Source organism: Syngnathus scovelli, chromosome 16, assembly GCF_024217435.2.
Source record: "Syngnathus scovelli strain Florida chromosome 16, RoL_Ssco_1.2, whole genome shotgun sequence".
In the NCBI taxonomy this organism is placed as follows: Eukaryota; Metazoa; Chordata; class Actinopteri; order Syngnathiformes; family Syngnathidae; genus Syngnathus; species Syngnathus scovelli.
Window position 1 is genome coordinate 1041466 of NC_090862.1, and position 27955 is coordinate 1069420.

Genomic DNA, 27955 nt, shown 5'->3' on the forward strand with positions numbered 1-27955 from the left:
CTATTTGGCCACACGAGGTCAGTAAAACTCATTATTTCAAAGTCAACTGTGCGTTCTTTTTATTATTTTTTATTATTTAAAGCCTCGCGGTACCTTTCTATATTAGATGAGACTAAAAAGAAGAGAAGTTTGCTAATGGACGCACACCACCTGATTGCGTTGCAGTTTTGACCCAAAATTAACACTATGGCACTATTGTCAATATGCGTGCATGGATGGTAACATTTTTGAGAAACTGATGACTTCATCCTTACAAAAGATTCCCCGAGAAAAAAAAAACTGACCTACTTAGGACTCAGGACTTGTACCCTTTTCTCTACTCACTGCGTTTTTTCAGGACAACCATGCATGGTAGTACACATAGACTGTAGAGAATAATAGACGGTATACCTTGTACCAAATATAGTATGTGAAATGTGTCAAGAAAATCTAGCATCGGTCCCCAATTGCTTTCTTTATTCAATGTTTTTCCTCCAGCAATGTGTTGTTGACTGATATTAGTATCCAGCATCCTTTTTGTTTGTTTGTTGCACTGATGTGGATGCATCTGGCAGAGGTTTACATCTCAAGTCTGCATGGGATGGAGCAGGTTCAGCAGGGGCGGAGTGCACTACAAGCATCCAGCCATTGAATTATTCAGTCTTATGAATCATTGAGTCACGATCCGCTCCTTTTTCGGCCCTCTCCTCACATCTCCAGAAACAGCCAGCTAGCTAGCCACCATTTTTATTTCCTTTACAGCGAGCGAGAAATACATACACAGCGGTCTGAAGGCTAAGCTTGCCTTCACCAACTTTCTTTCTTTCTTTCTTTCTTTCTTTCTTTCTTTCTTTCTTTCTTTCTTTCTTTCTTTCTTTCTGTCTGTCTGTCTGTCTGTCTGTCTGTCTGTCCGTCTGCCCGTCTTTGGCTGTCGGCGTGCCCTTGCGGCGGGGTCACGGAGCCTCTCACAGTCGGAAGCATTGCTTAAATGGACACAAAGCTAAACGATCGCTTTGCTTTCTGGCGTATCAGATAGATGTTTAAGGTCGTGCCGTTATTGATTGCCGTCTGCACGAGGAAGGTTTCTGTCCCGTTTCAATCTCCAGCACGGGCTGGATTCATTCTCCCGGTCACCCTTAAATATGTATCGTCATTTCCCATTCACTGAAGCAGCTATTTCTGGAGTCAATCAATTAGGAAACATAAGAGATTTTCACCAAAGTGATGTTTGTGGCTTCTCTTGTGCTTAGGGTACACAATGTTTTTTCTTCTCATACAAAATGGAGTAGCATTCATTAGGCCTTTTTGCTTAAGTTCAAAATTGTAAAATGGAGTTATTAGCTTTACAATTGTGTATATTGTAACAGGCCACGTGACATGTTTATGTGGCATGGCCCATCACTCTTTGCATTTCCATCCACTCATATGCTAGTTATGGCCCTGGTGGACAGGCGCTTTAATGGCTACAGCTTCAGGGTTACAAGTTGTCACGGTGAAGGCGCTCAATAGAATTAAGAGCGCCACCAAATGTGTTCATGTCATCGGCAACATTTTGCACAACCCCACGTATTTGTAAAAGGCTGATCTGGCGGCATGATTTGTGGAATTTGAGCATGAATAGTCGTTTGTGTCGGTTCCAGTCCATGGTTGTGGACTGGGATGGGCTCCAGCACACCTGCAATCTTAATGAGGATAAACAGAAAAGAAAATGGATGGATGAATTATGAATATACTCTGCAGCTCGTGCACTAAGTTGCTTATTTGTGAGTCTATGGTTGTCGTTTCATTTTTCTTCTTTGCCATCGTGACCGAAATGAAACACTTTTCTTCACCGAGCGGAAGTCGAACCCTATTTTGGGATTATTTCAACTGCCAAGTTTCGTTAATTGAGACTTTTCTCCTAGAAAGAAAAGCTACTTGCAGTCTACTACAATTCTTGGGCGTTCTCCTCGTTGGAGGCGCCGTGGATGTTGTGGATGCATGTAATGGCGAATGGTCACACCTTCAGACGCCTTCTGAGCGAGGCGAGGTGGCCAACTTGGAGAGGGCGGGGGCTGGAGTATAGAGCGAGCGAGCGAGCGAGCGAGCAAGCAAGCGCTCTCCTCCTCCATTAATTTCCAAATGTCTGTTACTAATAATAGCCGCCTCCCCTCCTTCTCCTCCTTCCATCTCGAACAAACACACCACTCGCATGCGCGCGCGCGCACGTCCTCCTGGCGCCGTTGCAGGTGCGCACGTGTACGCGCCGCATATCACCAACCAACCAACCAACACCCCTTTTTTTTCTCCCCCCCTCCTGCGCATGCATTTAGCAATTTCTATGCGCATTCAAGCAAATTTAGAAATCGAGATTGACGGAGGGAGGGCGATCAATACTAAAGGCATTTTCGTCTGTATTGTGAGTCAGGGCTTGGTTGGAGTGCTACATAAGCAATAGTGAAGCAGGCTGCAAATGGCTTTGGCGTGTGCAAGCGGCTGCTTGCGTCATAATGTGTGCGCTCCCGGTATGGCGCACGCATAAGCTGTGCGGCTGTGCATAGACAGACACACTGCTTTTGTCATTTCTTTGCTTATTGTCTCCGTCCATCCGTCCATCCATCCATCCATCCATCTCTCCCTCCATTCCTGCATCCCTCTCCTTCTCTCCTTCTCTCCTCCCCTTGGGGCTGCTGGTGGAGGAACCCAGCACCCCCCGCCGCCGCCGCCGCCGCCTCCACCTCCTCCTCCTCCGTCCGTACACTCACTCCAATGAGAGAGCGGGAGGACGGACGCTCGAGCAGGACATCCAAGCGGTCCAAGAGGACCGAGGTTCGACTTTATCGGGACACGGTGAGAGACTCTGTCCATGGGAGGCTGTAAGACGGCGGGGAAGAAGAGGCCGTCCCACGCCTGTCTTTGACGCCGTGTCCGTGGATGGCTAGGCAGGTGTTGCAAGCAGGGAGGAGGAGGATGCTGTTCGCTGCTGTTCGCTGCCGTTCGCTGCTCTCATCGTCTCCACTACGACGGCATGGACATGTTAAAGCCAACATGGATTTCTCCTCTCTTTTTTTTTTGGCACGACGTCTTGTCATTTTAAACCAATGACATTTTCCCCCCTCACTCCCGTTTGAGGCTTGTCAGATCTTCCACTTGAAGGTAAAATTAGCAGTGCTACACTGCCACGTTCTGGCAATTGCGGATGTTTTAGAAATAATTAAATAATGGTAGCATTTTATGTCCACTGTCTTTTAAGTCGACACGGTGGTTTCAGGGAGGAACAATTGCACCATCTGACCACAAAAGGTTCCAGCTGTTTTTTAACATCAGATGCCGTGAATGTGATTTATTAGGCCCCTTGTCGTTTTTTGAGGCGTCGCTACTATCAAGACATGTTGTCATGACAGTGAAGAACTAAATTCGGTGGAGCCTGTGGAACGAACCGATGCAGCAGGCATGACCGGCCACGGTTCGTGTTGAATAAGTACCCAGCATCCGGCGGCGGGGCTTCGTCCTCGGGGTTCGGACGGATCCGACGAGACCGTAGGACTTGAGACGCCCTTCGACGCGAGCCAAAAGCCCAAACGTTTGATTCCCCCGGCAGAGACGGACGGACAGGGAAGGTGGTCTCTACGTGCAGGCCAAGGCCGCTTGGACCAGAAGCTGCAGAACCGTTTGAACATATGAGATGTTCTGATCCGGATGGGATGTAATGTGTGGCTGTGCAGCTGAGCACCGGTCTCCTTCTCCGCTGCTTCGTCAAGATTGGCTTCTGGTTCCCAGAGAATGGCTCGCTTCGGAGACGAGGTACCATCCAGGTACGGCGGAGGGCCCGGTGGAGGGGGGCCCGGTGGTCGCGGCGGAGGCCGACAAGGAGGACCGCACGGACACGGTCACGGCCACGGGCACGGCCATGGGCACGGGATGGCCCACGGTCCACCCCCGGGGCCGGGAGCCCAGAGAGTGTACAAGCAATCCATGGCTCAGAGAGCCCGGACTATGGCCTTGTACAACCCCATCCCGGTGCGCCAGAACTGCTTCACAGTCAACCGCTCCTTGTTTATTTTCAGCGAAGACAACTTTGTGAGAAAATACGCCAAAAAGATCACCGAATGGCCATATCCTTTTTTGCTTTTTCTGTCCGCGCTGCTGTAAGTACAAAACCACTTGGCTCGTCAGCGTGGAGCGAATGACGGGAGGTCTAACGAGAATGCGAGGCTGGACTTGTAATTTACGCTTAATGAAACGGTGGCGGCGGCAGAAACCGCAGCCAACCCCCTTTTTATGAGCTGTTGATCTGCATCAATCACTTGAGTTAGTAATTCCACGTCACATCACGTGGCCGCCCGCCTGATATACAATCTTTAGATAGTCTCCGTGAATGCCTATGCGTGTGTGTAATTGTGTTTTGATGCAGATAGGAGGTATCTAGGGGGCGCTACTGGGTGCTGATGTCAGCAAGTACAGAGTGGGAGAAAAAAATGGGAGGGATGAAAACCAGATTCGCCGTGTGTGTGTGTGTGTGTGTGTGTGTGTGTTTGCTGCTTCATTCCATATTACGTTATGGGGACGAAAAATCCGAGCAATGAAAATCGACTAGTTCCAAAGTGTGTGTGTGTGTATGACGCAAGCTTTGGCATCACAATTCTGCAGGTGTCGTTCTAGTTATGACGTGTGTGAGTGTGAAAGTATGGCCATCTTTTCACAAATCATTCTATCGAAATGAATAGAGAGTGATTGAAATTGTGCGTGATCTTCATCCAAATGTGCGCAAATGAAACTTTGTGAGCGTTAACGACCTGAGTGGAAATTGGAGTCATGATTGTATTGATCGCTGACGATGCTTGAGCTGTGACACGCAACACTAATTGGGCTGCTCTGGTGAAATGCACAAGCTAGTTATGCTTATGACTCACAGTCTATTTACTAAACGACCCAGTCTGAGAACTCGGATTTTCTTTGCTTCAGATTACTTCCAGTAAGCATTTGTGGGTTCAAGTGGAAGGAGGAAATTGGAGATGATTCCTTAGCAATTATGAGGTCATGTCAGGTGACTTGCAACATGGTTAACGCAAACTTTTTTTGTTTTTTTCAAGCAATTCCATTTGCAGCCACTGAGCAGACCCGAGCGTGATGATGAATTTATGGTAGGAAAATATGTCGTCATGTGTCTCGGTGGACTCGTTGAGAGCCTTTATTTATTTGTCAACTGACTTTGGACACCAGGGGAGTGAGACGTAAATAACAATGTGCGCACGTCCTCGTTTTTATGGCTGTTTAATTAGAATTGGCATACTTGAAGGATGCAATTTAAGAGGGGGAGATAATAGACACATGGAACATTGGGCTACTAATTGTGGTTTGGAAAAAAAAAAAATCTGGTTGGGTGCTGTAATGCAGTATTAGTTTGGGGTGTGCATATTTATGCAACCAGGTTTCTCTACATCCTGTTGTATTTATTTTTCGCCACAAAAACTTTTTTGTCTCTCGTTGAAAATAGAGAGCAAGTCAGTATGCTCAAGTCCTCCATAGCAACTCTTCAGACATACATAAAACCTTTTATTTGATCCTTTTACAAATCTCACGAGGTCTCCGTTGCTTTGTGGAGGCACTCTCCAAAGAAATATGAGGAGAAAATGATTAGAAGGCTTGGACCGTAAAAGGCGGTCACGCCCAAAATGAAAGACAGAGAGCGAGGCCTGCTTGTTTTTGGGAGTCCAAGTTGTGTGTTTACTGCAGAATCTAAATTATTGATTGTTTATTTTATTTTGTGCAGCTTGCAAGTGTCAGTTGGTAACTACTGAACATCCTGTCAGTAGATTGGGGTGTGTGTGTTACTGTGTGTGCGTGGCCTCAAGGTTCAATATGCCTAACTCATAGCTTTTCACTTTCTGCTAATAATAAATGTGTGAATTGATCCATGGCCTGAGTTTCATCAGGCGCTGCCGACCGATCTCATTGAAACTCAAATATCACATCACAGTGCATGTTGTCATCTTTTCATTTCACACATTTTAGCAAATATTAGCTGTGCTGTGTGTGTGTTATTTTCTTAAATATGCTTGTGTACGTAATTTACACTGTAAGCATAATTCTTTCAAAAAAGATAGTTGAATTGATATGATTTAATGAAGTGTCTTGATTGTGTTTGTCCTTTTCATAAATGGGTTGAAGAGATTATAGATCACAATGATATGGCAAAAAATGTATCTTGTATATTTATATCCACATAAGCTGACATTTGGAAAGTGTTTTTGCGGACGGAGGGAGGGCGGGTCGTGACGTGGGACGGAGCTATTTTGGGGCTACGAAATAGAGGCAGATTGTGTGTGATGGATTGATTTTCGCTTGCCTGTGTTCTTTGGTCACGTGCGATGGCTGCTACTTGAAAACAATCTGCTTTCCACCTGCATGCATGCTATGCTGACACACACACACACACACGAGAGACGCACAAACGAGGTAAACACACATGGTTAGATCAGCACACTGCCAGTTAGCATCACCACAAAGATTATGGCAAGAAACACGCCAGAGCGAGTTTCTGCACACACTTAGCACCATCAGCAACTTGCCAAAGTGGCAATTCAGCTGTATTTGTGTGACGAGAGTGGGTGGCGGTGGCGGTGGCGGCGGCGGCGGCGTTTGGCGGTGGCAGGGCTGAGGCAGGCACAACACACGCAGGATAGAATATACAGACGGAGCAGATCGAGGAAGGCAGGCGTCTGCAAGGACTAAAACACTGATTGATGTTAAATCCTTCCGAGAAAGGCCAAGCAGGGCTAAAGTGGCCTTTGGGCTCAGCGATTTGTTTCGACGTGGTGCTGTGAAGATAAACATTTGATAGAATATCGTCGGCGCTGGGTGTATTTTGGATGATGACTTTGCACGCTCGTCCTTCTGCGGAATTAGTGACAGCCAAATGAAGTGATTTCCGCAACGTCTTGCCAACGTCGTAAAGAAAGTCGTAACGTGAGAAATGGACATGGTCGTTTGTGTAAGAGCACGAGAAGGCAGGCCACTTGCTTGTTTAGTTTAATATGAAGGTTGGCGCCTTCCCAAATGGGAGCAGCTGCTCCGTCGTCCATTGGCAGACCACTGTTGGTTGGGTTGTGTAGTCAGGTGGAATCCATGCATGCGTGTGGCCAAATGATGCTTGAAGGAAGGAGGGCTGGCCGGCCGGCCCTTGGAGTGGGGCAGGGCTGTCAAGGTTATTGAAGGGTAGACCCCTTGAGAAATGCACCACATGTTACAGTATTGGGAAGCATTTCGCTGCCTACAATTGATTTAGGAATTCCACACGTTGAAGCTTATTCTTTTTTTCAAATGGGATAAATACAAATAAACAAACAGGCATTAGTCCAGTTCACCATTTGCGAGCGTGCCTTACGTTGGGTTGTCTTTTCCGCAACATATGCTCTTGCGGCGTGTTGCGGAAACGTGCAAAGTGTGTCTAAAGATGGAGTCGTGCGGCGATTGCACACAGCACGCTAGCGCAGAGTGTCATATGCAGCATACTGTATCGTTTCCCTCCCACTCTCCGACATATAATCCCCCCCCCCCCTTTTTTTTTTTTCTTTTCACAGTCCTTGTGTGTGTTCTGCCACTAACCTACTTTCCACACAGCTCAGGAGAAAAAATACCGCAATCCTCTCACACCCCTCTCGGTCTTGCGTTATCTCCCATCTCAGCGCGCTTTTTGCTCTTCTCTTAGCCAGCCTCTGATTCCCCCCTCCACCTCTTCTCTTCCTCTTTTATCCCCCCTTACTCTTTTCAATCACGTCTGTGCCCACAGGTCATTTTCTTTCTCTCTCTTTCATTTTGCTCTCTATGTACATCACCCCCCCCCCCCCCCTACTCTCTTTCTGGCTGCCTCTGCATTTGCTGACGTGGCATCTCTCCCTTCCCTCTCTCTTTCTTTTTAGATATTGGACAGAGATGGCATGATAGAGATAGAGATGATTGATGGGCTCGGCTTGCCAAGCCAGAGAAAGGTGGAGTGACGGGAAGGGAAAAGACGAAAAGGCCAGGAAAATCCGAGCGAGGTAGTTTTGAGGCAGACGAGGAGCAACATGACAAAGGAAAATATTTAATTCCCTGGAAAAATTGGTCTTGTTTGCGTCACGGAGAACATTTCGGGGGCTTGCTCGACCTACCGACGTCCCCGCAAACACAGGCAAAAGTGAAACGCAGCGGGGACGTCAAACAAGAAGACAAAGAAGCTTAAGGAGAGAACATCTCCTCTCCCTTCCTCTCGATTCTTTCCTGGCTTTTGAGTCACGGCTATATATAGTTGCGAGAAAGGCGCAGGAAGCAATTCATTATTGAAGCTTTATGGCAAAGTGAGAGTCATTTATTCATGTGTAAGATCTTGTGTGGGTGCACACTTAGCAAGGTAAAGATGGAGATCATAATATTTTCAAAGTCGGCATATCTTGCGTTTGGTCAGCTACAACCTTGATAAAAAAATGCGCCACTGGGTGGGTGGAGGCCTGAGCGTCCCAGCGATGTGTGTCGTCAAATACGGTATGAACTCGGACTACCTTGAGGGATGAATTGAGGTCCAATTTTTAATCCGAATGGTTTTGAACCAGCAGTTTGTGAGAGAAAAGTAGGGCAGACCTTAGACCAACTAAACGCAGGTCTAAGTTGTGGCTCAGGCAGACAAATTCTGTGCTGCGCTCATCTGCCTGATGGATTTTGTTGCATTTTATTCATTCCATACAGCGGCCAAGCTGAGATCATCCGCAAGTGGAGGTTTTGCACTTTATTTTTCTCATCCACTGCTAAAGTAGCAGTGTTAACAGCGAAAGACATTTGGCGCACCAGAGCGATCACGACAAACACGGTTAGATGTCGTTCTTATTTGGCCATGTCGCTCTATCTGCCACTCTCCCTTCAGATGTTACGTACACACAGCCAAATGGTGATGTCACAATAAATCAGTCCATGGGCATGGTGTGGTTGGTGCAAGTGTGCCACAATGCATTTGTGTGCTTTTATGATTTTTTTTTTTTTTCCTTGACTGACATCCCTCACTCCATTTGAGTGGATGATTCTCGCCACCATCATTGCCAACTGCATCGTCCTGGCGCTGGAACAACACTTGCCTGACGGTGACAAGACGCCGCTGTCTGAACGTCTGGTAAGGCCGACTTTCTGTCTTCATTCCTCAAGCCGGCCGCTACATGTGTTTTTGTCTCTCTGTCGTCAGGATGCTACGGAGATGTATTTCATTGGGATCTTCTGTTTTGAATCTGGTATCAAAATCCTGGCCCTTGGGTTTGCCTTCCACAAGAACTCGTACCTGAGGAACGGATGGAACGTCATGGATTTTGTGGTGGTGCTCACAGGGTAAGTGAGGAGCAAAGTCCGAGTACCTAAATATACCAAAAAGGCCAGGTCAGGATCAGCCATGCTGTCTTTTCCCGTGTGTTGTGTTGGGTTGTGTTGTGTGTGTGCCCTTTCTTCTAATGAACGACCGGCCGGCCGGCCGACCCCATCCCGAGCAAGGCAGCAGTCAGATCACAGAGCAGATCCGCAGGCAGCCAGCAGCCTGGGTAGTGAACAAATGCCACGACACTATAGTGCACGCAGAGCTGCTGTAGGGGGAGGGGGGCTCAGCGGGAACACACATGCCAGACCGACCACACAAGCAGGTGAAGAAGATGGCAAACAAGGCTGGAAAAGACATCAATTGCCATCACTTATGGATGTAAATATATAGACATATATTATAAATAATATACATATATATATTGGTGTGTTTTTAGCAGCACGGCTGCTTTTGATCACTAGGCATTTCCGCCCATTTCTGGCCCTTTGATAACTAACACACAGACAGACAGACAGACAGACAGACAGAGAGAGCAGAGCAGTGTGTGCGGACATTTCCACTTCAAAAATTCCTTTTGCATTCGCTGCTCCCTTCACAGAAATTCAAAGACAAACACAATTAACATGATTGTGAATAGATCGGCTGTGCACTCTACAACCTTATTGGATGGTTGTTTGATATATATATATGTGTGTGTGTGTGTGTGTTGACCTGCATAATGTAGTAAATTGCCTGAGTGATTTGGCCGTGGGAATAAAATAGTTGTTTTTTATGCCCACTATTGATTATTAGTCCAATTACGCTTAGTTTACAAGCCTTGGTACAGTGCAGCTCTGCACCTTCAGCTCATTTTCTATACAAACTGATGAATGAAGGAAGTGGGAAAAAAAAAAGAAGAAAAACAAGCGTCTTTCCAATTACTTTGCAATCAAATGAAAATAAATGGAAAGCTTTTGCTTTTAGTGACTATACGAAGAAGGAGTGAAGCGTGCTACCTAGCTATCAGTCATTGTTTTTTGGATGGTGTGAATATAGCTTGAGAGAGCATTTTGGATCATGCCTTTCATAAGAACAACCAAAGATAAGTGGAGAGCGTATTTGGTCAACTAATTAGCCTCATTCAGCTGAAGTCAGCAGGAACGCAGATGGCAAGCGGGCACGGCACGTAAGATGATGTTTTTATAATGTGTTACGTTCCCGTGAGAAGGGGCAGCGATAGCGCTTCACGCTACTCCAAATAATCAGCCCTTATAAATGAAAACGTACCTGTTGTCGTGATGCCAGATGGATGTACCTCTGATCATCATTCGTCAATTCATCATCTTCTGTTTGTTCTACCAGCTTTATTTGATGACCTACTTTCCAGGAGACATTTGGGGAAATGATTCCCACTCAGTAGGCAATGTTTGTTCTGCTACCGGCATGTCTGTTTGTTCTGCAGGTGTGTGTGTGCGTGTGTGTGGCACATATGTGCAATATATGTATTTAGTATACATAAGTTGTTGATGCGCAGAAAAGATAGATGGGGGGGGGGGGGAAACACCCAGACTCCTCCTCTGGCTCTGTTACCAAGGTGATGCAGAGATTCTATCAATGAGCCAAGGTTGCAGTTGCCATGGAAACGCTTATGAATGAGAAAGGGCAGCGCAACCGTGGAGACGGCGTGAATGAGGAAGTGCCCGATCAACTTGACGTTTGTCATAGCAGAGTGTTCGTAAACGGTGTGGGATAAATATTTATTATGGAATCTATTTGTGTTTAAAAATGTCAATTGTCGCCAGCATCTATGACATTTTTGAGGCTGACGACATTACATTACATTATGTTATGTTACGTTACGTCACAGTACAGTACATTATGTATGTTACATTACATTTATGTTCCGTTACATTATGTTACGTTACACCATGCCACAACCTGAGATTTAAAAATGACACTTCCATAATTCAGACGTGCTCTTTGAGCGCGTTTCCGAGCCGGACGGAGCGATTCGAAGCCTGCGGTGATTAAGGCTCTGCTGTGTCACTGGCACAGAGGAGAGTGGCAATGTGTCAGAGTGACAGAATAAAAAAAGAAAGAGGGAGAAGCGAGAAGCCAGGGATGGATGATTCACTCTGTGCGTCAGACGAGGGAGCGACTGGAAGTCTGGCGGCACGGGGGAGCATCTTTTGGACTCTGGCGCGTGCACACACACCGTCTTGTTTACCATTCTCCATCCGCCTTCCGTTAGCGCAACATCAATTCCGCTCCAGTCTGGAAACACTATGAATAAAAAATGACTGAAATGTACAAGTCAGCATCTCGCATTTTCATCATGTGACGTTTCTCCCGCCTTTGCTTTGTCGTCCTTCTCCTCCCCATCATTCCATCTTTTTGGTTTCGGTTTTTAATTTATAGCCCTTCCGTCACCCGCCCCTCCCTCTTCCCGATACACTTTGCCGTCCGGCTTCACTTTCCACCTTTATTGATCAGCTCGGCTTCTGCCGAATTTACATAATGGCCCGTAGTCAGTTTGTATATTTCTGCATATAGTATGTATTCAGAAATATATTGAATATTGATTATATCTGTTCCACTCTAGGATTCTATCCACTGTGGGCTCCGATTTTGACTTGCGGACCCTCAGAGCTGTCCGAGTCTTGAGACCCCTCAAACTGGTCTCGGGTATTCCTAGTAAGTGTTGCACTGTAATGAACCGTGTTGCTTTTTTTTCTTGTCCCTGAGATTGGTTGTTATGAAATCAAAAGAGCCAGAAATGAAAGTTCTACTGAAGGTTTAAAAATAGCGCAGAGAAGTGTTTTGAATTTGGGTTTTATTCAGCTTCTTTGTTGCTCTGCTCTGCATGATGCATCCAACTCAAGTGGTTCTCCTGTAGCACTCTGCTTTTTTTATTCTACTGCATTGCATAGAGATCTTTTTTTTTTTTTTTTTTTTTACAGCTGTAAGGTTGAGTAAAATCTTAAATCGGATCTTCAAAGCGCATGAAGATTTGCAGAAACAATTCCAAAGCAGATTGCCTTTTTAAATAATCCACTTATGCATGTCATATTGGAAGTTCCGATTCATTAATTTCGATTTTTTTTTTCTGTATTATGTCAAGAAGAGCAAATATCCACTGATGATGTGCCACAGGCTTACAGGTGGTGCTGAAATCCATCATGAAGGCCATGATTCCTCTGCTCCAAATTGGCCTCCTGCTTTTCTTCGCCATCCTCATGTTCGCCATCATCGGCTTGGAGTTTTACATGGGCAAATTCCACACCACCTGCTTTGACAATCACACAGGTAGGCTCAATGGAAATATTGACACCTTGTCTCCAGATAACTGTAGCTCTCCATTTCAAATCCAGGGGAGATCCGAGAAGAGTTCCCATGCGGGACGGAACCTCCGTCGCGATTGTGTCCGGAGGGTACCACGTGTCGAAAGTACTGGCTCGGTCCCAATTACGGCATCACCCAGTTTGACAACATCCTTTTCGCCATCCTCACCGTCTTCCAGTGTATCACCATGGAGGGCTGGACGGAACTGCTCTACTATGTAAGTGCAAATCCAGATCCAGAAAGTCAAGACCTCCTGCCATAGTTTAGCTTCAGCTGCTTCTAATCAATGGACTTGTTTACCTGCTGGTGGATTGGAAGCACCTGGGGCCAAATTTGCCAACATTTGGATTTTCTGGACCAGGCAGGACTAGAAACTTCTTTTTAATAGCAATGCTATTTTTTCTTTTTCCACTTTTGTCGTCATACTTGTAGCGTGCTGTTCCTTTTGCCGGCCGGATGTGTCTCGCTCCTTGTGTCCCTCCTTCCCGTGGCTGCTCTATATTTAAAAGGACCCGTTGAGCCCAAGTTATTCTTGCCGCTGCCGGAGAGAGAGGCGATAAAAGTTTAATGGTAGGAAAAAAAAAAAAGGGGGGCTTTGCGCTACATTGGGTGCACAGCAGCCATGCCAGCTTCCAAGTTGGGCTGAGGAAAGGGAGCGCGGGAAGCAAGGCAAGGGGCTATTAGGGCAATTAGTGGGGAAGAAAGGAGCAGCACAAGAGCTAAGCTTAAGGAGGGGCAATGTTTTTATTTTTTTCCCCCAGGGTCATTATTTTTATTTATTTTCCCAGAGACATTCTTTTTCCAGGGTCATTGTTATTAGTAACGTGACATTGTCTTAGCATCAATGCTAGTAGTGGAAGGTCACAAACCTCTGATGACTATTTGTGTGTGCGTGCGTTTCCAGAGCAACGATGCCTCAGGGAGCGCATGGAACTGGATGTATTTCATCCCCCTTATTATCATCGGCTCCTTCTTCATGCTCAACCTGGTGCTGGGTGTGTTGTCAGGGTAAGGGTCTGCTAAGCGAGGCGTGAAAAAATAAAATGCATCCAAATTTGATTTGTGTATTTCCTCCTCACAGGGAGTTTGCCAAAGAGAGGGAGCGGGTGGAAAACAGAAGCGAGTTCCTAAAGCTGAGAAGGCAGCAGCAGATTGAAAGGGAACTCAATGGCTACTTGGAATGGATCTGCAAAGCTGGTAAATCAATCGGGACCATCCCATTCCAACTTCTGAAATGAAATATTCTCACTGTTAAATATCGTCTTTGACCATCGTGGCCCGCAGTTAGTGGTGTTAGTGTTAAAGCTTGCGGTAGAAGATGAAGGAGGCTTGCGCGCTGCAAATTGAGGCCTTTCATCTTCTTCAATGGACAATCTACATCAAAATAAGTCCAGGATGAAAATACAGGGAGGCTTGAACACAAAAGGTGGTGCAGGTCCAGAGTGCATTTTCATTTGCATTGGCAATAGCAAAAGACTGATTTCAATAAATCGTAAGCTGTCAAGACATGTTTTAGGTTTTAAATCCTTACACTTACTAAATATTTGTGTTTATTTGTGTGCCTTTGTTAAAAAATGTATGAATGATTCCTGTGTTGTTGTTTTGCAGAAGAGGTTCTCTTGGCAGATGATGAAAATGAAAATGATTATGATGGTAGGAATTCTTTCTATTGTGGTCATCTATTGTTCTATTAATTACAATTAAATGTCACGTTACTCTGGAAAAGTGTGTGAATGCTGACAAGAAATGATTAGAGGGAACGATCACAGCATATCATACCAATTAGCAAAGATGCCCCTCGTGGCTATGAGCAGTACACCTCTGTTATTGGCAAAAGAATGTGAATTCTCATTTCTTAGGCTTCATTAGCATTCTCAGCATTCAGACAATGAACAGAATGCAGATCAATAAATTCAATACAGGCTCCTGCTTTTTTGTTTGTTCCAGGCTCCCGCAGGAGAGCCACCAAGAACCACAAGAGCAAAGCTGAGCTTCTAAACCCAGAGGAGGGGGAGGGAGATCTGGCAGTTGGTGAGACAACACACACACACACACACTCACAAAGTACAGGTACAGAACATACAGATCTTGCATATCGGCATCACTCGACCCATCTCACCTTGTCGTTCGTTCCTTCCTTCCTCCTCTCATGTTCCCCTCAGCTGTGTCCCCGCGACATTCCGCTCTCCAGGTGACGCTGAGACTAACGCCGATGTGTTTCTCACCTCCTTAGCTTCGCCGTTTGCCCGCGCTAGCTTAAAAAGCTCCAAGCTTGAAGTGTCAACTTTCAAGAGGAGAGAAAGGCGCTTGCGCTTTTTCATCAGGCACATTGTGAAGTCGCAGGCCTTCTACTGGACTGTTCTGTGTTTGGTGGGCCTCAACACGCTGTGTGTGGCTGTCGTGCACTACGACCAGCCGGAACCACTCTCAGATTTTTTAAGTGAGTAGAGCAATTCAAAAGTGAATTATCTGGCCTGGCACCTGGGGGAGCTCCTTACATAATTTTGTGGGGGTTCAATGCCCTCGCATCCCCCCCTTAGCTCCGCCAGTGTGCTCCTTGGTCACCCATTGTCCTGGACACTTCATGACTTCTTTTTCCCCTGCTTCCCTCCTGCTAGATTACGCCGAATTTATCTTCCTGGGAATATTCTTGACGGAGATGTTTGTCAAGATGTACGGTCTGGGAAAGCAGGCTTACCTCAACTCTTCTTTCAACTGCTTCGACTGCATCGTGAGTACCAAAATGTCCCACAAACGCCAGACCACCAATATGAAGATGCAAGCACCGTATGATGGATAACGACGAGTTGCATATCTTTTTGTTCCAAAAGGTGATCTGCGGCAGCATATTTGAAGTGCTGTGGTCTTTTATCCAACCGGGCACATCATTCGGCATCAGTGTTTTACGAGCTCTCAGGTTATTGAGGATCTTCAAGGTCACCAAGTGAGTGTCTCGTGTTTTTATTTTTGTTATTTTGGTACGGAGAGCCCTTCGTTCCAAAACAAATCTAATTCTGGCTTCTATTTTTTTCCAGGTATTGGGCATCTTTACGGAACCTTGTCGTGTCTTTGCTCAACTCCATGAAGTCCATTATCAGCTTGCTCTTCCTCCTCTTCCTCTTCATAGTTGTCTTTGCCCTACTGGGAATGCAGCTCTTCGGAGGACAGTCAGTGCACTTTTCTTCATTTTAGGATGCTTTCATATTTCTGTTTGTCAAATCAATCTTTTCCTTTTCCCCTCTCAGGTTTAATTTTGAAAATGGAACTCCTTCAACTAACTTTGATACCTTCCCGGCAGCAATAATGACAGTGTTTCAGGTAAGCAGTGCCAGCCGAAAGATCCCAATCATCCGGCCTGGAACCATTTAAAATGTTTTTGTCCATACTGGTGTCCAGATTCTGACTGGTGAAGACTGGAACATGGTGATGTACGCTGGCATTAAGTCTCAGGGCGGCGTCAACAAGGGGATGGCCTTCTCCGTCTTCTTCATCGTGCTTACACTTTTTGGCAACTGTATCCTTTGCTTTGCTTGGCCAAGTAAAAAGATGCATGTGAAGAAATGATTCACTTCCTCCATTTCCAAAATATTGCCTGGTGTGAAAATAAGGCCAAACGCCCACGCGGTGGATTTCCTCTAACTCTTTCCTCAGATACTCTGCTGAATGTCTTCTTGGCTATCGCTGTGGACAATTTGGCTAACGCACAGGAGCTAACCAAGGTGCAACCCAGCTGGACGTGACCTCATCATCATCAAACCTTCTTTTTTTTATTGTCCTCCACTCCACTTCCTCCATTTTTATGCTTCCTTGTCTCTTTCCTGGCAGGATGAGCAAGAGGAGGAGGAGGCTGCCAGTCAGAAGATCGCATTGCAGAAAGCCAAGGAGGTAGCGGAAGTCAGCCCCCTTTCAGCTGCCAACCTCTCCATAGCAGCGTGAGTTGCAATCCCCACAAGTATATATATATATATATATATATGTGTGTGTGTGTGCGTGTGTGTATGTGTGTGTGTCCAAATGATTTTCAAGCTATTGCATTACAGGGCAATTTATACATTTTATACATAATGACATTCACTCACATAAACTTACCCTCATAAAGGTTTAACAAGAACAGGGGAACACAGCACGAGCACTCCCAACTCACGGTGACCTTTCCGCGTTTGATACAACAAGCTCGGCCTTTTTTTGTATCACACACACACAATCAATGGGGACAAATCAAAGGCGTGCCTCATGTGACATCACCCCAAATTGTCGTCATTGTATGCGTCAGTGTGTCAGGGGGATTTTTTATTTGACACGCAAGTGTAATCTAGGTTAAATATTTTCTTTTTCTGACATTCATTTAATTGTGCGTGAAAGTGAATGAATGAATGGTGGATTTCATTCAAAAACAAAAAAAACAGATGATATACGAATGAGTGAGAGCGTGTTTGGGCTTGCATGTCTGCATGTACCTGTGAGGTTGCATTCCAAAATGTGACGTACTCACATAATAATGATAATAATAATAATATTAGCTGAGGTGGCTCCATTTTGGAATGAAATTTTCACGGTTTTTATTTGTGCCATCACGCTCACCAACTGTTTCCCTCCTCAGCAACAAAGTACACAGTGATTATCACAACGCTACTGACTCCTTACTGGACTGGTATTTATTTATTTTTTATTTGTTTATTTCTTTCTGAATCTCTTCTGTTAAATGACCTTACAACTAATTTTCCGTCTCGTCCCTCTGTCACTGTGTCTCATGAAGCCAAATTTGCGTTGTTGCACCTCACGCTCGTCACTTGACCAAAATTGATCAAACCGTGGCCGCTGCTAATTTTTCTAGTCAAAGTTGGTTAGCTAATAAAATCACACATGTTGCCCCTCCATGGCTTCCAAAATATTTGCATGTCACTTTTCCAATTTTGGTGTTTATCTCCACACCATCCCCCACATATATTTCCTCAGCGTGTGGTGTCAATGGCCTCCACTCATTCTCCACTGTGCTTGCTTATTCCCAGTAAGGAGCAGCAGAAGAACCACAATAAGGGAATCAATAAGTCCGTGTGGGAGCAGCGCACCAAGGAGCTGAGGAAACAGACTCTGGCGTCCAGCCGAGAAGCCCTCTACAACGAGCTGGACCCCGAAGACCGCTGGAAGGCAAGGGCAGGGAGGGAGGAGCAAAACAATGTAAAGGACAAGGCAAAACAAAAAGGCCTTTAGACTTGTGTTATCAGTGTACACAAGTAACGGCTACGTACATGTTTGATTTACGGTGGAACTTCTCAAGTCAAACCGGGTCGTCCATCGACATTGTCTAAGTAACTGGAATCTGGTCCAAAAATCAAAACTTTAGAAGTTCAACCAGAAATATTTTGACACTTTTCCAGCAATGCAGGTTTGAACATAGTCACCCTTTTATGCTCAGGTCAACTACTCACGCCACGTCCGACCAGATATGAAAACTCACCTGGATCGACCTTTGGTGGTTGACCCCCTGGAGAACCGCAACAACAACACCAACAAGAACACCGACAACAATCCGGACCTCTGCTTCAGCCAGAAGCATCCCGCCGATGACCGCCACGGAACTCAAGAAGTCAAAGCTCCCCTAGAGCGAGGCGAGTCCACCGAGAGTAGGCGGAGCCGGAAAAGTACGCACCACCATCGTGGCTCCCATGCGCGCTTGGATACGACCGTCATCGCCGGGCCGGGGTCGGAAGAGAGGCCCGCTAGGCGCCATCATCATAATCGCAGCGGAAGTCGGGGGACGGGCCAGTCGGAACACAGGAAACCCAGATTGCGTCGCAAGAACGACGACGACGACGACGGTCGAGAGGGAAGCGGGAAAGCCGGAAGACGCAAGAGCAAGGGCGTCGACGAAGGCGGGGAGGGAGGAGAGAAGGTAGCGGCCGGTGACGGAAGCGAGAAGAGGCCCAGAAGGAATCGCCATAGCAACCAGATGGAAGGAGAAGGGAAGAAGACGTGCCAGCATCGACGGAAGTAAGTAGAATACGCCGACGATATAAGTTCAGTGTTTCCCGACGAATCTCAAAAATGTGACTCTTCAGGGATGGGAGTGTTCTGAACCTCTCCACCACAAGGCCCATCCAGAAGAGGCTGTCCAGGCAGGACAGTGAAGATATGGACAACCTCATGAACACCAAACTGGTTTCCGGCTCCGCCCCTTCCAACGAGCATCCCACAAATCCCGGCTTCGAATCCGCTCTGCAACTCGCCCAAAGCGCCACAAGAGGAAGCTTAGTCCGATTGGACGGCTACGGGAACGTGGCGCATCGGCGCGCCAACAACGCCGTGGGACAGCCCCACCTGGACCACACAGTGGTGGACATGCCGGTTTTTCCATCCGCCAACGCCATCCTGCAGGGTAAAGACGGCAAGCGGATGATTTCAACCGCCACCTTGGTCTTGCCTCACAACCTGCGCCGTGTGTTTCTTTCCAACCCAGTCAATAAAAATGCAAACACCGAGCCGTTACCAGCCAAGGAGGACAAGGACGATGACGACGACGCAAAGGGAGGTGACGGGGGACCCAGGCCCATGCCCCCTTTCACCTCCATGTTCATACTGTCTACCACCAACCCGTGAGTAGGACACTTGTGTCATATCTCCAGATGAAGCTTTGTAGGACTGAAGTGCTCAACTTCAAAATGGCTTTGGAGCCTTACTTGGTTGGCCTTGTTTGATGGTGGGATTTAGATTGGAATCTCAGACGGAAAGCGGATCGACTCTATTAGCGCAGCCAAAGCGATTATACATTCTTGGATGGGGCGATACGGAGAACAATGAAAAGAACAACTTTGTCTCCTGTAAGGTTTCGCCGGGCCTGTCACTACATCTGCACGCTGCGCTACTTTGAGATGTGTATTCTGCTGGTCATCGCCATGAGCAGCATCGCCCTTGCCGCCGAAGACCCCGTCTGGCCCGATTCCACTCGCAACAATGTAAGACCGTCATTTCCTTTGACGGATGGATCAAAGAATGTCAGACATGGTTTGGTCTAATTCATCTCTGCGTAGGTCCTGCGCTATTTCGACTACGTCTTCACGGGGGTCTTCACCTTTGAGATGCTAATTAAGGTAAGAGGGGACTTGCCTTCAGCGCTTGTAGATGACTTGAATTTCTCATCGTGTTCCGTCTTTCATCTCAAGATGGTGGACCTGGGCTTGGTCTTACACCAGGGCTCTTATTTCCGCGACTTGTGGAACATCCTGGACTTTATTGTGGTTAGTGGCGCGCTGGTGGCCTTCGCCTTCACGTAAGTCCCAACGTCTCTCTTCCTGTATAATCATCCGTAGTCCCTCCTCCAAGAGCGTTTTTCCGTCTCTCACACACTGCTTTCTGTCCTTCTCCATTAAACTTAATATCTTCTCCCGTTGACCTTTTCCTCTCTTTCCCCATCCTGTCGTTTGTAAACACGTTGGAACAGTTTCTCCTTCCTGTCTGTTGTGCAAGAGGCAATGACCACTCCGCCTACCAGTAACCTTTTAGTGCCAGAACATTCTGGAGTTAAGCGAAGGTTGCGCGGAATTTACTTTTAAGATGATTCGACGTGTTGAAATAATTGAAAGGGTGTTTGCGTTTTATCTCATATTTATTTGATGTCCATTGCCAGATAAAGTGACACGCATCTGATGAGTCCGTTTTTGCTACTGGGGAAAAACGATTGGGCCAAACAAAAATGATCTTTCGCTAATTAAAATCAATGTGAGCTTGAATTATAAATGTAATGTGCCTTTAATGGGAAAAAAATATCTACAATTTTATTGTTCAACATCATGATAGATTCTAGAATGTAGCATGACGTTCCCCTGGGGTGCTTGTTTGTGCTGTCTTGGATTATTTCCCGCTGCTCCGTTTGGTCACGACCGCTATTCCGTGGCTTTGAAGCAACGTCGTGAGCGCTTGCCACGTTCTCAACATGGTGTTGCGATGGAAGGCAAAAAGTGACGGAGGGGCATTGCAGTCTCATGCACATCCCTGATGGTGTCTTAACTCAATTGACTGAATTCAAACGGCACTCCAGAAAGGCTCAGCAATCTCATTGGAGATGTTTATCACTCCTTTCAATCAAATTAGTCTGTCGAAGGGTTGCGAGGGCGTCGGACTTGGACTCGAAGCGTTCAGGAAGGCTTCAGCTAGACTCATTTTCGATGTACAAAGATATGTTTATTAAATTAGAACACACTAATGTGAGAATAAATAAAAGGTGCATGAGAATAACTGCCCAAAATGACAAATTTTTCCCCTCATGCTGCATTTTAAATGGCAGTGAACTGTTTTCCCTTAACGTGACCATCACCACAGAAAATATTTGAGTGTTACAGGCCTCACTTCTTTTTTGCTTTCTCTCTTTCTCATCTCATTTTGAATCCCATTCTGGTTCTACCTCCCACCCTTGTCTTTCTGTCCCTCTCCTTCTCCGTCTTTTCAATATCTCTCTTCGCTTGGACCACCTACAGCAGCGGCGGAGGGTAAAGTTGTCTTTTTTCTATCTCTCTCTCTCTCTCTCCTCTCTCTCTCTACTTTCTCAATGTTTGAGACACACATGACACTCGTCACCTCTCCATCCATAACAGATAGTCTGTCCTTCTGTTTCATTGTTCACCATGGAAGAGCTCTGACCCAGACTAGTTTCCCATAAAAATGATGGATGCTTACCAAGAACTAGTTGACTGGAAATGTAACAACAGCACACTCAAAAAGCGACTAAATGTGCTAAATGCATGTTTCAACATACAAAAGGCTTTGGAAAGCACACCCAATGTAAACAGTTGACCTCTGTAATTAGCAAAATGTGCGCATAATTGACCCCCATTATAAAGATTTTTTTTTTTGCATACTATATAAACCACCAATAAGTCTTTTCCATTAAAAAATGAACTCTATAATGTACAAATAGGTGAATGCGGGGGTCTACTGTACAGCATGCACACACTCACAAAAGCCAGCCGTGGACCATCTGGCTTCACATCTGTAAGACGGCCAGCTGCTCACACACATGTGCCGCTGCCCCTCAGGCCGCCCTCAATGACCTCTTGACCTCGTTGAACTTCATACAGGAAATTACAAGCCAAATATTTTGCGGTGCCAGTTTGGTCATTTTTTGTGAGGTTTTTTTTCATCACCAGAAATATTCCAGTTGGATTTTTTTTTTTTTTTTTTTCCCTCAATCATGTGTACTCCAAGGAAATCTCCATAAAAGTCAGTGCCAAGGAGACTACACGATTCCATGCTTACTGAACAATGCACTGGAAACAATCGTCCTGGCGGTTGTTTTTGACACGTATAGATTTCATAACGAAAGGAGAGAGTTTGTCTTTTTTTAGCAGTGCCGCTCAACACGCGCGGTACTCCCCAATTGGGACTTTTTATTTTCAAATTTTAATAGCATGACAATGACTAAACTCTCTCCGCAAACGTCCAGTTGGGGCGTAGCATTTGGACTTAGTGGAAGACGCGGTGTCTGTCTGGCAAGGTTTCAATGCAGCATGAGTATATTGTATTCACCGTGACTTTTGACTTCCCGCGAGTCATCTTTATACAGCATTGAAATACATTGCAGACTTTTTTTTTTTTTTTTTGGAAGACGTTAGCCTTAGCATGTGCTGTAGTTGCAAAATATCGACCGAAGTAGAGCATGTCAGATAGCGCAACACTTTACACTTGGAAATAGGCTAAAGTGTAAACAACTAGCAAACGCCGCCCGCATGCGTTGCTATGTACTTAACATGACGCAGTTACTCATTGTGAGTTAACTAGGACACAAATAAGATGAAATTGTGTCGGCCTGCTGCTATTTTGGGGGATTGGAGCGCACCTGCTGACTCTTTGTAACGCTCTGTGTTTGCACATTCAGGGGGAGCAGCAAAGGGAAAGATATCAGCACCATCAAGTCTCTGAGGGTGCTGAGAGTGCTGCGGCCACTCAAGACCATAAAGCGCCTTCCCAAACTCAAGGTGTGTCAACACTTAGTCTTGGATTGAGCTCAGTCTTGTTCACGCCATATTCTTCTTCATAGGCTGTTTTTGACTGCGTGGTGAACTCTCTGAAGAACGTCCTCAACATTCTGATCGTCTACCTTCTCTTCATGTTCATCTTTGCCGTGGTGGCCGTGCAGCTTTTCAAGGGACGGTTCTTTCACTGCAGTGATGAATCCAAAGAATTTGAGCGGGACTGCAGGTTAGAAAATTGGCATTTTGCAATATTGTTTTCAGAAAGGTCAGAGGTCACATGCCGATGCTGTCATTTGTACTCGTGCAGAGGCGAGTTTTTGGTGTACGGGCGCGATAACGAAGTGAAGGCGCAGAAGCGGGAGTGGAAGAAATACGATTTCCACTACGACAACGTGGCTTGGGCCCTGCTCACGCTCTTCACCGTCTCAACGGGAGAGGGCTGGCCCGAGTGAGTACACACGCATGCAGGGTCAGGCGACAACTCCAAAAGGTGGCGTCTAAGCTCCGCCCCTTTTGTCTTAGGGTGCTGAAACATTCCGTGGACGCCACTTACGAGAATCAGGGCCCCAGCCCGGGATACCGGATGGAGATGTCCATCTTTTATGTGGTGTATTTTGTGGTCTTCCCTTTTTTCTTTGTCAATATCTTCGTGGCTCTCATCATCATCACCTTCCAGGAGCAGGGTGACAAAATGATGGAGGACTATAGTTTAGAAAAGAACGAGGTGAGGAGCGACAGAGGTTGCAGGAAAGGTTAGGGCGGCCCGAGAGCCAAACTTCATCTTTGTGTTTTATGTTTGCAGAGAGCTTGTATCGATTTTGCCATCAACGCCAAGCCTTTGACTCGCCACATGCCCAAGAACAAGCTCAGCTTTCAGTACCGCATGTGGGAGTTTGTGGTGTCGCCGCCGTTTGAGTACACCATCATGGCAATGATTGCGCTCAACACCATTGTCCTTATGATGAAGGTAAGAACCACCACATTATCATTATTATTCTTTTTTTATTATCCGTGACACTGCTTGTGTTTGTTTGTTTTTAGTATGACGGAGCTTCAGATACCTACGAAGCTGTGTTGGCCAACCTCAACATTGTGTTTACCTCACTGTTTTCCATGGAATGTGTACTCAAGATTATTGCCTTTGGAGCACTGGTGAGCTAGTGTGTGTGCATGTGTGTGTGCGTGTGCGTGTCTTTCTCCGTGTGTGAAATCAGTTATGGTTTACCAAATTTACACGTGAGGTTTGTTTTGCTTGTTTATTGTTAAACTAAGCTATACAACATCAAATGTTTAATGGCACTTAGTTTGTTACTTACGTGTTTAGCGGCAAAGCTGCTTTGAAAATAACGTCCGCAACCGGCTGCAAAAGACGATAGACGAAGGCGGGGCGGGACATGGGAGACTAATAGTCCAAGGTATAAATATTAAGGCGACAGTAGTGATAATTAGAGGCATTAGGGTGAATGACAGATATGTGGTATAAAGAGGAGCAAGGATTATGAAAGCGGGAGGGGAGATTTAAGGGAGAGAGGATTTAAATCTCCCAGAATGGAGTCCAAAACGGCGCAGACGCATTACGCAGGCCTCCAGACAAATAATATCCAGGGTGAGTGTGTCTCAAGGTGCTTTATTTTGATAGCCTCCTTCCTGCTTCTGCGGCCCTCCGCCGCTCTAATGCACACTTTGGCTGCAGGCAAGCAAAGTGTGGGAGAGCCAGCCAAACCAAACCAGCGAGCAAGTGAGCGAGCGAGCGAGCGAGCGAGCGGACTCGACGCCACTCGGCTCAGCCGCTTTCCCAGAAGAAATCCCCTAATTGTGCGCACGTGGGGGGAATTCAGCATTTAAGAAGGATTAATGTTCAGATAGGGCTTGGTTAATTAGAGGATGGAAAGCGGGAAACTTTTATTAAAAGTTCATCTTTTTTCTCTCTCTCTCTCTCTCTCTTTATCTCTCCTGTCCATCCCTGCTCACAGAATTATTTTAAAGACGCCTGGAACATTTTTGACTGTGTGACTGTTCTAGGCAGCATCACTGACATTCTGGTTACGGAACTCGGGGTAAGTAGTCCATCCCGAACCCGTGACGAGAACAATATTTGCACATCTCTCATATTGACTTTGAATGTAAAGCAGGGGAGGGGGACATGGCTTTTGGGTTAGGGGGTGCTCTTGAGGCCCGTATTGTTCAGCCATGCCTGAATATGATTGAAAGGCTTCTATAATTGTCCCACGGCCGGCCGGCCGGCGCTTGGTGGGACCCGGGCAGACCACGGCGGGCGAGAGGAATGCTAATGCTCTGCCAGCTGCTTCCAGCAACGTAATAGGCAATCAAATAAGAAAGCGCCAGCCAAGACGCCGAGCGGCGTTTGCATCTGGCGCTGACTACGTTGGAACTGTAGCGCTTGCACTCAAATCGAATTTGTCTTCTCAAAAGTCATTTTTACTTGGGGAAGTTTTGGAAGTGGTTCAAATGACATTATCAGATTGTGCTCAATGTCGTGTCAATGGGCTGCGGGATTTGACTTTTTTGGGACATTTAGCATTGAATAGATGAAAATGAAATGAAACAAAGGCACATCTAACAATATTGCGTGCAATTTTCACAAACTTTTGCATTATGTCTTCAAGTACAAATCCAAGTTTGGAACTATGCACCACATCATTATATTCTGATTACGTTTCATCATGTACTTATGTTGTTGTTGTACTGACTATTGATTTATTTCTTGTTTTTATCTTTTTTTACATGCTTTCATTAAATCTTCCGCAAACTTAATGGCGATCTGCTGTAATCTCCTCCCGTCCGCTCCCCTCCCTCCCCTTTCTGCCCTTCACCCCCAACCGATCTACTTCCTGTCCAATCAAAATGCACTATGAATCCTCTGTGTCAACCCATGATAACTGGCTCTGGTTGTGTCTTCCAAACAACCCCAAAAAATGTGCTGCTCTAAACCATGTGTCTGCAACATCTACATGTAGATGGTTTGTAATTTTTTGTTTTTGTTTTTTCTTTTGTTCTGCATCTGCTTCAATGGCATGTGGAATGTGCACGATGCAAACTTTGAATGGAATTCTCCTAATTCCTCTGCCACTTGCAGTCCTCTTGACATTCATTTCTTGACTATCCCATCCATACTAGTTATCCTTTACTAAGATCCGGCGTTGTAAAGCTTGTAAAGGATTGAATTGTATCAACCCGAATAGATTGCCACATCTATCACATGGGGTGATTCTTTTTTTATTTTTTCTTCTGGATGGCTATCTACGTATCTCTATACACAGAGAGTGACTGGGAGGGCTTCTCTGGAACTTATCCATTGTGGCAGAGAGAACCAAAAGTGCATGCCGCCCTAACTTTGCATGATCCTGTCATCATATCTGGATAGAAGCTGTATCCATATTTTTTACCTTCCCTTCTTTGCAATTTAAAATGGTGGAAGAACATGTTTTGATGTGGTTCTTAAAATCGCCAATTAGTTGTGCTTCAACCACGCTCATTTATTATTATTTATTTTGTTCTTTTCCCCCACTCCTACTGATGTGTTGTGTTAGTCCCATGCGCATGCTCCGGACTTGCCTCATTGAATGAACAAGAGCGTTGCCTTGAGAGAATTAGTGCATTTGGTTGTCTTTTCCTCGCAAACGTGTCGCGTCCCTGCACTTTGAACTCCTCACCAGTACGACCACATTTTGATGATGAAAGCCAATTTGGATGGAACCATGTCAATTTGCCTCTCCTCTTTTTGTCTTGTTTGGTTTATGAAACGCTTGTTGGAGCCTTGCTGACTTTGGTTTGCTTTGAGTTTGAATCCTCCTTTTATTTTTTCTTTGGTTTCCTTTTTGTTTGGTTTGGTTTGGTTTGGTACCTTCTTCTATGCCTCCCCAACTTTTCACCCGTCGCAGCGGACCGATTGTAATTGGATTTCAACCCTCTCTCCCTGATTATGTGCTGTAGAATAACTTCATCAACCTGAGTTTCCTGAGGCTGTTCAGGGCAGCTCGCCTCATCAAGCTGCTGAGGCAAGGAGAAACCATTCGGATCTTGCTCTGGACCTTCGTTCAGTCCTTCAAGGTCTGTCCGCGAGCCTACGAGCCCTGATAAATATTTGGAAGACTCCTAAGTGCGTTCAGATGCTTGAGTCATTTTATTTTATTTTTTTTGTCTTTCCTCAGGCTCTGCCTTACGTTTGCCTCCTCATTGCCATGCTCTTCTTCATCTACGCCATCATTGGGATGCAGGTGTGCGGAGCATGACCTGAAACCGAACCGGGGATGGAAAGACTCTCTGACTTGTGATTCCGTTTATGCAGCTCTTTGGGAATATCGCCATCGAAGAAGACGGAGAAGGTGCCATCGACCAACATAACAACTTCAGAACCTTCGTTCAGGCTCTCATGCTGCTCTTCAGGTGCTATTCTTGAGCTTAGCTCAAATGTTGTTGCTTTGATTGTGTTTCTGAATTGGTTATCGTTTGTATTTCAGGAGCGCCACTGGGGAGGCGTGGCATGAGATCATGCTAGCGTGTTTAGGGGGCAAGGAATGCGACGAGCTATCTGGGAATCCGGAGCCCGAGTGTGGCAGCCAAGTGGCTTACCTTTACTTTGTCTCGTTCATCTTCTTCTGTTCATTTTTGGTGAGTTCTCTCTCTCTCTCTCATGCGTTCAACTTCCCTTCCTGAGCTGGGTTGCGTCGCCGCGCAGATGCTGAATCTGTTTGTGGCCGTCATCATGGACAACTTTGAGTACTTGACGAGAGATTCTTCCATACTTGGACCTCACCACTTGGATGAGTATGTCAGGATATGGGCCGAGTATGATCCTGCCGCCTGGTAAGTGAGAGACGGCATGCAAGAAAGTTTGTTTATTTTCTGTAGCCTAACGACGTATGATTGGTGCGGCACTCAAAGGTCAACCGCCAAGCCGTTGTTTCTAATCAGCAATTTTTATGCAAGGGCTGGCCGCCACGGTTTTCTCCTTTTCTGCCAAAAATGGTTGTGATGGAGGTGAGGGTAACCAAAATGGACATGTGGTTATCTCTCTCCCTCCTCCTCCCCTCCTTCTATGCAAGTTGTCCTTTAAATCCAATCCCAAATCCTCTCCCTGGTATCTGAATACAGCCAAAAACTTACTGTGGCAAAGTCCACATTTGTTTTCCAAGGACTCCTTTGTCTTAGTCTACAGTTTGGACATCGACTGTAGACACGCTAAGTTTCATGGCATCTGTATTCCAATCTGTGTGTGCTTGTTACTCGTGTTGTCATGCAAACGTGCCAGACGGCAACAATATGAGGTGGACGATAGACGATGAATAATTAAAGGCTCTGTAAAGTGAATTCTGAGATTTTTTTATTTGTGCGTTGGGATTTTGATGCCATACGT

At 45.9% G+C, this 27955-nt stretch overlaps 1 protein-coding gene across 17 annotated transcripts in view; it reads left to right on the top strand.

Annotated features, from left to right (window-relative positions):
- Nucleotides 1–2277: 2277 nt before the first annotated feature.
- cacna1aa (calcium channel, voltage-dependent, P/Q type, alpha 1A subunit, a) overlaps nucleotides 2278–27955 on the top strand; it is a 39985-nt gene continuing 14307 nt past the window's right edge. For 4 of the 17 annotated variants that reach the window (XM_049744006.2, XM_049744017.2, XM_049744010.2 and 1 more), the window contains exons 1-38: nucleotides 2279–4072; nucleotides 8994–9100; nucleotides 9170–9309; nucleotides 11874–11965; nucleotides 12425–12577; nucleotides 12643–12830; nucleotides 13518–13621; nucleotides 13695–13810; nucleotides 14222–14266; nucleotides 14561–14644; nucleotides 14847–15053; nucleotides 15232–15344; nucleotides 15445–15557; nucleotides 15649–15780; nucleotides 15859–15931; nucleotides 16010–16127; nucleotides 16265–16332; nucleotides 16439–16545; nucleotides 17214–17264; nucleotides 17623–17791; nucleotides 18030–18604; nucleotides 18673–18989; nucleotides 19071–19206; nucleotides 19437–19566; nucleotides 19642–19701; nucleotides 19774–19880; nucleotides 22482–22581; nucleotides 22644–22804; nucleotides 22886–23026; nucleotides 23101–23302; nucleotides 23381–23545; nucleotides 23620–23730; nucleotides 24552–24635; nucleotides 26533–26649; nucleotides 26751–26816; nucleotides 26888–26985; nucleotides 27060–27210; nucleotides 27278–27405. In XM_049744006.2, the coding sequence (XP_049599963.1) occupies nucleotides 3742–4072; nucleotides 8994–9100; nucleotides 9170–9309; nucleotides 11874–11965; nucleotides 12425–12577; nucleotides 12643–12830; nucleotides 13518–13621; nucleotides 13695–13810; nucleotides 14222–14266; nucleotides 14561–14644; nucleotides 14847–15053; nucleotides 15232–15344; nucleotides 15445–15557; nucleotides 15649–15780; nucleotides 15859–15931; nucleotides 16010–16127; nucleotides 16265–16332; nucleotides 16439–16545; nucleotides 17214–17264; nucleotides 17623–17791; nucleotides 18030–18604; nucleotides 18673–18989; nucleotides 19071–19206; nucleotides 19437–19566; nucleotides 19642–19701; nucleotides 19774–19880; nucleotides 22482–22581; nucleotides 22644–22804; nucleotides 22886–23026; nucleotides 23101–23302; nucleotides 23381–23545; nucleotides 23620–23730; nucleotides 24552–24635; nucleotides 26533–26649; nucleotides 26751–26816; nucleotides 26888–26985; nucleotides 27060–27210; nucleotides 27278–27405 (5360 nt within the window). In that variant the 5' untranslated portion in view covers nucleotides 2279–3741. Of the gene's footprint in view, nucleotides 4073–8993; nucleotides 9101–9169; nucleotides 9310–11873; nucleotides 11966–12424; nucleotides 12578–12642; nucleotides 12831–13517; nucleotides 13622–13694; nucleotides 13811–14221; nucleotides 14267–14560; nucleotides 14645–14846; nucleotides 15054–15231; nucleotides 15345–15444; nucleotides 15558–15648; nucleotides 15781–15858; nucleotides 15932–16009; nucleotides 16128–16264; nucleotides 16333–16438; nucleotides 16546–17213; nucleotides 17265–17622; nucleotides 17792–18029; nucleotides 18605–18672; nucleotides 18990–19070; nucleotides 19207–19436; nucleotides 19567–19641; nucleotides 19702–19773; nucleotides 19881–22481; nucleotides 22582–22643; nucleotides 22805–22885; nucleotides 23027–23100; nucleotides 23303–23380; nucleotides 23546–23619; nucleotides 23731–24551; nucleotides 24636–26532; nucleotides 26650–26750; nucleotides 26817–26887; nucleotides 26986–27059; nucleotides 27211–27277; nucleotides 27406–27955 lie in introns of all 17 variants that reach the window. The other 13 variants (XM_049744007.2, XM_049744009.2, XM_049744018.2 and 10 more) reach the window with 8 other exon arrangements.